The sequence below is a fragment of the Asparagus officinalis genome, chromosome 9 (assembly GCF_001876935.1).
Source record: "Asparagus officinalis chromosome 9, Aspof.V1, whole genome shotgun sequence".
Lineage (NCBI taxonomy): Eukaryota > Viridiplantae > Streptophyta > Magnoliopsida > Asparagales > Asparagaceae > Asparagus > Asparagus officinalis.
Window position 1 is genome coordinate 52090558 of NC_033802.1, and position 8954 is coordinate 52099511.

At 40.3% G+C, this 8954-nt stretch overlaps 2 protein-coding genes across 2 annotated transcripts; both read right to left on the reverse strand.

Moving 5' to 3' along the window:
* LOC109824750 (BAG family molecular chaperone regulator 2-like) lies at positions 100-1533 on the reverse strand. The gene is made up of 2 exons (XM_020391395.1): positions 1137-1533; positions 100-533 (listed from the first exon to the last, which is right to left on the reverse strand). Exons 1-2 carry the CDS (start codon positions 1375-1377, stop codon positions 325-327), a joined length of 450 nt encoding a protein of 149 aa, XP_020246984.1. The 5' UTR covers positions 1378-1533; the 3' UTR covers positions 100-324.
* LOC109823449 (asparagine synthetase domain-containing protein 1-like) lies at positions 3117-4784 on the reverse strand. Its single transcript, XM_020389735.1, has 5 exons — positions 4677-4784; positions 3706-3804; positions 3480-3598; positions 3342-3390; positions 3117-3218 (listed from the first exon to the last, which is right to left on the reverse strand). The coding sequence occupies exons 1-5, from the start codon at positions 4782-4784 to the stop codon at positions 3117-3119; spliced, it is 477 nt and encodes a 158-aa protein (XP_020245324.1).

The following is an 8954-nucleotide window of genomic DNA, read 5'->3' on the forward strand; positions in this document are numbered from 1 at the left end:
GCAGACGAGCTTGTCTATAAAGATTCAAAATGAGGAGGCGCAACTAATTTCTTTTCAACGTCAAATTCAAATGCATCATAAAACAAATGCGCCTTGACGTTTCAAATTCCATCAAATCCCCCTTGAGCTTAATTTTAACATAAAGGAGATACATGATCAGGAGAAATCTTCTACTTCAAATCAGCATATATATATATATACCTACCATAAAAACAAACTTACTACAGGAGCTTCTCTTTTCTTTGAGGGACATCGAAATAAAAGACTAATATCTCACTCCTAGTTAGCATAATTAATACTGCAGAAAGCAGAAGTACACAGCCCTTAAACTTCAATAATAGCTTGGTTTGCTATCATGGCAAGCAATTTCCTCTCTTTGATAGCAGGGTCCTCTAATAGTACCACTTTGTCTCCCTCTCTCACTCCTACCATGTGAAGGTGATCACCATCTTCTCTCTCCTTCCCTTTGAACAGAAGCCTCTGCTCTCTTGGCTCAAGCCCTGTGGCCATGGACACTACAATCTTCAGATCCCCTGTGAGATCACAAAATAAATAAATAAATATGAAAACAAAATAAATAATAAGTTTCAATTTTGGACTTGATTTCAGTGCAATATCCTTTTTATATTTATTTATTTTTGTTTTGCATCTCTTATATGATATGTGTTAAAATTAAATGTGCAGGTCGAGCTTGTTTTCCTACATTTCTACTATAGAAATAAAGAAAATCTTACCTTTCAAGCTAGGGGGAAAAAATGATATGTCAATTCTACAAAATGGATTCTTGTGAGCAAAATGGATTCTACAAAAATGATAAGTTTCAATCTTTCTTCTCTTTTTTTTTTTACTTTTTCTAGGAGTGGACCAATATATATGATCGTTAAAGTGACATCTCAAAATCTCCTATAACTCTAGAGAAAGTATCAAATGGTCCAGAAGTCCATTGCATTAATGTGTACAAAATAGATGTCAACTATTAGATCATTTGACTTCAAGATTCGTGCACGGATCCAATGGTTGACATACATTTGGTGCACATTAAATGCCATGGATCATCCTCACTAGATTCTTTCTCATAACTCTTAATTAAGTCCTCAAACAAGGTCCCAAAAATCAAACTCTATTCTCTAACTTACCAAAGGTTGAAGTGGGTGCAATGGAGATATCATGCCAACATGAGCCAGTTGAAACCCTAACTATGATCAACCCTTTACTCTCACCTCTCCCACCCTCTCTCTTCTGAACTAGCATCCCTCCGGGCCTCATCTCCCATTCAATGTCACCATTAGCCCCTTCCTCGCTATGGGCCGCATTGACTTTCCCTCCATTGCGCTTAGAGCTACTCTTGAAGAGCCTCTTTGATCTCAACTTCAACATCTTCCTTCTCAAATGTGAGAGAGTGCTTTAAATTTTGAGAGTACTAATATAGAGAGAGAGAGAGGTTGTAATAGTGAAAAAAAAAAACAACTAGACAAGTCCCTTTCCTAAAGGCCCTTTAACAAAGAGCATTGGCCTTTGATAGCCTTGTTTACTTGCATGCTTGAAAAGAAAGCAGTTTTCATAGAAAAATGTGAAAAAGAAAGTTTCCTGTGGGCTTTATAGCTAGCACATGGAGGTGGCAACAAGCTAACAAATGATTGTATTGGTTGGCTGTGGTTCATTTGGTAGGGTTAAGTGATTATTCCCTTTGAGTAGGTGTTTGGGCCTTCATCATGCAATCTTTAGGGTTTGGTGCATGAAGGTACGTTTCGGTTATATCATGCAATGTTAGGTTGGGAGCATGAAAGGAGACTTCCATGTGAAGGGAGGGGGATAAGATGTATTTATCAATTATCATTAACTTTTTTGGTGGTTAAAGTTTCACATTCTTAGAGATTGCACGGGCAAGGGAGATCAACATATATAACCCTACTAAGATTTGAAGTTATAGATATGGATCCATGTTATTGTGGGAAGTTAAACTAATAATGGTGTTTAGTGCTTTTGTAGTACTAGTTGCAACGAGTATCGGACCAACAGTGACCAATTGTTTTGAAATTGCAAAATAGACAATAGCTCTTTATGTTCATGGCGTTCTCCTCATTTCCCTACACTGCATATTCACTTGTGTGTGAATCGTTTTGTTTGGTACGAAGAAAATTTACATCTATAACTGCATACAAATTTATAAAAAAGTAGTCGTATTTATAATGCAAATGTCTGTTTTCCTTGGAAAAATGACAATGGATTTGATGGGTCATCTTCTCAGTTTAGAACATTTGAATTTTCATAAAGTTCTAGGAACACGTGGTGATGGATGTTGTGGGTCTAGCTCAAGATAAGGCCCACATCACAAGTAAAAAAATGAGGCATTCTAGACGGAAAATTCCATCTAGGATAGTTGGAATTCCGTCTAGGATGAGTATTCTAGACGGAATTCCATCTAGGATACGCGTCTAGGATGTTTCCGTCTAGAATACATCCTAGACGGATTATTCTAGACGGAATTCAAAAACGTCTAGGATAATCCTAGACGGAACATCCTAGATGGAATTTTCGTCTAGGATAAACATCCTAGACGGAATTTTATTCCGTCTAGGATATGTATCGTAGACGGAAAATTCCGTCTAGGATATCCAAAACATTCTAGACGGAATTTCTGTCTATGATGGGTATCCTAGACGGATTCCGTCTGGGATGTTTTTTTATTTTTATTTTTAAATTTACATCCTAGACGGAATTTCCGTCTAGGATGTTATGCTATAGTTTTTTTTTTTTATAAAACTCCCTTCGCATGGCATATAATATCACATGCACACACTATAGCACAACATCAAATCATATTCATATCCAATTATAAACGGCATATAACATCACATGCACAAATAATTAAGAAGAATTTGAATATAAACGGAAATTGAATGATAAATTAGCAAATATTAATATTCAAATGAAAAATGCGACTTTTACAAACATGTTACAGATAAGTTATGTGGATCGACCAGCATATGGATCTGAGCCATGGTTCCACATGTCAAATGAAAAATGCGACTTTTACAAACATGTTACTCATTCACACCAGTTTTCTTGGATTATATGTCCATCTGAGACCAATCAAAACTTTGTTGTGAGATTTTCTATTTCTCCCAAATTTCAACACTCCTAACTGATGCTTGATTTGTTGCACGATTGCTTCCAAAAGTCTTTCGGTTCGATTCTCTAGCAATTCTTGAACTGAACTGTATGTCAGAAATATCAAGTTAGTTAAATCTTCACAAAATTAGGGATTAATTTTGAAATATGAAAATTTACAATAAATGCAATGTGTATTCTTTGATATACGGTGAGAGTAAACTTCGCACCTGAATGGCTCTTCTGGGTAGAAGAGATGCTCCTTCAACGCCAAGCAATCTTGCAACATGTCACACGATATATAGAAATTTAACCAAATATCCAAAAGATTTTGTTTGAAATGTAAGATAGGTCATATTTTGGTACACTTTACTCCCTCAATTTTTTTATCACCTCTTCCTGCAGGTTTGTCGAGTTCAGCAATCTCCCACAAGGGAAGTTCCAGCAGAGATTTAATTACATCCTCATCCAGAAATGGAAATCTGGCCTACAATAGATAAAAATAGGAAAGGAAACATATAATCACTAAAACTTTTGAAAAGAAATTTGTGAAAAAGAAAACAAAAGCATAAAAACGGTTTACGAGGTCTATACCTCCTTTCCATGGTCAGAGATGCACCTGTCATCTCTGCCCAAATTCCTTTTCCAAATTCTTTGTATATCCAATGGAATATGGATATCAAATATCCATATCTATTCTACTGGAGACGAATGCCAGCATACCTACGAATGTTTACATCAATTTTCTCCATTCCACATGATTATCAATGTAGTGCAGCCACCTATAAAACCAAACACTAACTTGAGGTACATTGCAAGTTTCGACTAAGTTTGGTAAGGATGCTAAGTGCAAGGAGAGTGTCATACTACCCTCAATTGAAATAAGCATATCGCGAGAAAGAGCAATGGTAGAAATAAGCAAGCTCAAGTGAAAGCAGGATCAGAAAGAGCAAACCACTTGAAAGACCTTGTCCTTAGCATTACAGCATTAACAACTACAAGTCCTTATTTAATCACCTCAATCCAAGTTCATTTAGGCTTATGCCCAGACTTCATTGATCGTTCTATATAGCAATTGCTGGTCTTTATTACACATGCCAATGAGTTCTTGTCATTTCAACCTTAATCAGCTCCAACCTCCATGCATAAACATTGGTATTTTATCCCATCTTTAGCATTATCATATCTTCTATGTTACCCTTTAAAATATTGTTTAAGTTGTCCGACATTCTTAAGCATGATTAGTTGTTCTTAAAAAAAATTCTTAAGCATGAATAGTCAACATTCTTCACACATAAGTGCTAATACTCTCTCATCTTTAGCATTCTCATTTCATCTATACTACACTTTCAAATATGTATTCTTTTCCCCCTTCTAGATTCAAGAAATGATGATAACGATACCAAGACGTCATCGACAAACAACTGGCAATAAATTCCCCTAAACTAGGGTTCAGATTCATCGCTATGGACACAATTATCAATAAAAAATTAAATCAAGGAACCAAAAGAATAAATTTGACGAATACCGATGGCGAGAAACGTCGGTTTCTTAAGAGACCGGACCTCAGGAATCGGCTTCTTCGTCTGCTGAATGTGAAGATACACAGGATCGCCAGCCTTCTCGTAATTCGAAGTGACGTAATCCTTGCCAAAAGCGAGGAAGGAGCTCATATCGACAAACAGACCCCCTTCCGATCTCTGCAAACAAATGTAAACAAGGGTTAGGGTTAGGGTTTCGACTTGAAAATCGAGGACGAGATGGAAAGGTACTGGGGTGTCAAAGGAGATGCGGCACTCATGCTTGTAGATTCGGTTCGTGGGTTCGGGGATTCAAACCCTAGAGAGATGAGACCGAAGGAGCTCCATTTATGAGAGAGAGAGAGAGAGATCGAACGGAGGAGTTAGAAAAAGAATTACGGGGGGAGGGTTTCTTATTTCGATTTTGGGCGGAAATTTTTTTTTTTGGGGGGGGGGGATTTTGATTTTGGGGGGAAATTTTGATGTTTCTATTTTTTTTATATGGGCCATAGTACGAAAATTTCCATCTAGGATATATTCTAGACGGAAATTTCCATCTAGGATACCTGGTCATCTAAAAAAATTAAAAAAAATTAAACCGTCTAGAATACTATCCTAGACGGATATTTTTATCTAGAATATTTTATCCTAGACAGAATATTCTAGACGGAAAATTTTCCGTCTAGTTTGAACTAGACGGAAAATTTCAGTCTAGAATATTCCGTCTAGGATACATGATTTTCTACTAGTGATATGAGGTTCACATGAATTAAAATTCTATGTAGAAGAGGATTTAGATGATCTATTTATAATAGGAATAAGTTTGGAGAATTCTATTTTACGTAGAACTTAAATCTATTTTTGGTGCTATAGTAACCATGATTAGTAACTCGAAAAAAGAAAAGAGGGGAGAGAGAGAGGGATTTTGGGCGGGGACCGAGTTGGGGGGCTGGGGTGTTTGGGAGTGAGAGATGTATAGAAGTAAGATTCTGAATAGCTCGGTTGTCCGATTGCAGTAATTCAAAAATCGTTGTCTTCAGAACGACAACGCCGTTGAGGGTACAGTGCTAGTTTCTTCGTGGGTATAGTGAAATATTTTTCTCTAGATTGCCCCGTGGATGTAGGCACAATTTGATGAACTACGTTAAATCTTGGTGTTTGCTTGCTTGTTGTATTTTTCATTGGTGTCGTTATTCGTTTAGTGTTTAATTTCGTAAATTAATCTCCATAAAATCCTTAACAAGTGGTATTAGAGCGCTGATTCGAGGTGTACTTTGGGATGGAAAAGATAGAGAGTTTTGGCACAATGATGAAATTGGATGGTTCCAATTTGCAAGTATGGAAGTTCAAGATGGAAGATATTTTGTATTGTAAAGATTTACATGAGCCTATTGTGGGAGATGAAGCCAAGCCAGAAAAGATTACTAATAAAGAATGGGAGTGTTCGCGGTGAAAGTCGTTTTCATTAAAGTCATTGTTTCCTTATTCAACAGTTTTTCGGTTACAAAAGATCCGGTCTTTTTATAAGATCCGGTTACAACAAAATCAAAGAAAAAAGAAAAATTACAACTCTCCTTTTCTCGAACAAATCGCAAGATCCTGTTTTGCGGTCTCTTGCTTGTGTGGGTTCTTCGCCTGCGCCGGGGTTAATCCGTGGACCACCGCGCGATCTTGATCCGGTCGGATCTACAAGGTATGACGGGTGTTATTTCACGAAGGAAATAACAGCCGGGGGTACTATTTCACCAAGGAAATAATAGTCTTTAGTAATCGAAATCGACCAAGCGAAATCGATACTCTTCTCAGGATCAAAAACCAAGTTTTGATCCGGAGGATAACCGTGTGGATCTCAGATCTGATCTCTCTCTCGAACTCCTGCCTTGTTTGACGTGGATGATCGCCAAGAACCAGATCCGAAAATGTCCAAGTCTTCAAAGCTTCAAAACTCCAAAGTCGAGCTCTCAATCGAGCAGAGTTTCGCCTCGAAAAGTTCCAACCTCCATAACAATGAGTCTACCCCCTCTATTTATAGGCTTTTTAGGTCGGATCTGGGCTCAGATCTGAGCCCAGATCCGTGGCTCGGCCGGCCACCTTGGTGGCTCGGTGAGCCACCAAGGTGGCTCGGCCGGCCACCTTGGTGGCTCGGCCGGCCACCTTGGTGGCTCGGCCGGCCACCTTGGTGGCTCGGCCGGCCACCTTGGTGGCTCGGCCGGCCACCTTGGTGGCTCGGCCGGCCACCTTGGTGGCTCGGCCGGCCACCTTGGTGGCTCGGCCGGCCACCTTGGTGGCTCGGCCGGCCACCTTGGTGGCTCGGCCGGCCACCTTGGTGGCTCGGCCGGCCACCTTGGTGGCTCGGCCGGCCACCTTGGTGGCTCGGCCGGCCACCTTGGTGGCTCGGCCGGCCACCTTGGTGGCTCGGCCGGCCACCTTGGTGGCTCGGCCGGCCACCTTGGTGGCTCGGCCGGCCACCTTGGTGGCTCGGCCGGCCACCCTCCAAAGTATTTCAGCCTCATTCTTTTATAGAAGAGTCTGGAATACTTTGGATATGATTGTCCCAACCTTCAGTCGGTGTAACGGGACTTTGGAATGGCTTCTATTCTTGATTCCTTTAATCCTCCAAGCTATTCGGTGGTTTGTCGAATGTCTGCGTGGGTTCCGGTGTTGCATTTATTGCCTGACCATTGTCGGAATTTTGAACTTGAAGTCGATTCCTGATTTTCTGATCTTTAGCTCGTGTTTGCTGGTTCAACATAGAACTGACCATCGATTGTTGGCGTTGAGTCTTCATTTACAACGCGTTGTCCGGCGTTTGACATAGTTTATACTCATACGTCTGTCGGAGTGTTGTTGAGATTGTTGGCGTTGAGTCCTCGTTTGCGACGCGTTGTCCGGCGTTTGACACAGTTTATACTCGTACGTCTGCTGGAGTCTTAAGAAGCAGATTATACTCTTATACTTTTCGGAGTGTTGTTGAGTTATCCTTAAGAATATTTTTAGAAAAATACTCTCCAGAAACTTCTCAACAAAAATAGGGAATAGTTTATACTCGTATACCTTATTGGAGTATTAAGAATGAGTTGAACGATTCAGAATTCATGCCTCCCCTGATTGTCTCTATGCTTCTTGCTCTTTTAGATAAATTGCAGGAGGCAAACGTGGATCTTGGGAATAGAGAGGCTAATACACCCATAGGAGGTAACTCACTTCCATTAGTCGTAGTCTCTTTATTCTTCTCTCGCATTTATATTTTCTTGTGTCAGATTTTTCGACTGATGATTTCGACGAGGAAGGTTTGCTCGTGGACACTCCTATGCTCCACTTCATGTATGGCTCTCCTCAGATTGATGACCAAATGCCTGAAGATATGTTTCCTGAGTCTACACTCCCTAAGAATCCCGAGGATGGTCCTTTTGAAGGTACGTGCCTCTTCTCAGGTTAATTATAGGACTAGCCATTTTTTGACTAATGCAGCTATAATGTGATGAATCTGAGAATTCCGTTTTGTGTTTGACAGAAGCATTTGTCGAGACTGATCTTGTTGAGCCGGCTGTGAGACCAACTACATCAGCTGATACATCCACAGCGGTTACACCTCCACTACCCCCAGTGACTCAAGGGGAAGAAGGTATAAATTAAGCAACTGAGAAATGCTATTTATTTTCTCATCAAAGCTTTTGATGGATTTCTCCTTTTTGTGTAGGGATTTCTTCTCGGCTTCATATTCTCGTGAAGGAGTTGTTATCAGACAACGACCCTGAGAAGATTGTCATCTGTATAGAAGTCCGCTCCTTCTTCTCCTTTGTGAATGCTATGATTGGCAAACTCTTCAACGGTGGACTTTTCCTTCGCCAATTTAAGCCTTTCCTTGATTCTAGAATAAATTCAATAAGGGATGCAGGATATCCGGATCTGGCGAAGGCTATAGTTGATGACCTTGATTGCCTGGAGCACGAGATTCAGATGTTACGTAAGCTCCAGGATGCAGGTGCCTCTTCATTCATTGCTGCCCATTTGGATACTCATTTACAGACATGGCGCGATACTCGAATTCTTGCTGAGTTCGAGATTCAGGTGCAGCGGGATCGGGTAGACCGAGTTGCGGCTAACCTTGCTGTTAGATCATCTTCACTTGACGATCTTGACCTTTCTATTGCCTCTTGCGAGACCAAGATAGAACAGTTCAAAAGAGGGATTCGTGAAGAAGAGGAGACTTTGAGTATCCTTCAGATGACGAAGGTACAGGATCAGCAAGCCCACACTGCCTTATCTGAGGAGTTGAAGTCCTTGAAGCAGAAGCTGGCCGAGACGGAGGAGATTGCTGTG

What these genes read in the sequence shown, in the direction of transcription:
- LOC109824750 (XM_020391395.1), bottom strand. Translation starts at nt 1,377, where the DNA reads ATGTTGAAGTTGAGATCAAAGAGGCTCTTCAAGAGTAGCTCTAAGCGC. An exon ending in TGCACCCACTTCAACCTTTG is followed by an intron (nt 534 to 1,136) that starts GTAAGTTAGAGA and finishes GTGATCTCACAG; the next exon opens with GGGATCTGAAGATTGTAGTG.
- LOC109823449 (XM_020389735.1), bottom strand. Translation starts at nt 4,784, where the DNA reads ATGAGCTCCTTCCTCGCTTTTGGCAAGGATTACGTCACTTCGAATTAC. An exon ending in TCTCTGACCATGGAAAGGAG is followed by an intron (nt 3,599 to 3,705) that starts GTATAGACCTCG and finishes TATCTATTGTAG; the next exon opens with GCCAGATTTCCATTTCTGGA. An exon ending in TACCCAGAAGAGCCATTCAG is followed by an intron (nt 3,219 to 3,341) that starts GTGCGAAGTTTA and finishes TCTGACATACAG; the next exon opens with TTCAGTTCAAGAATTGCTAG.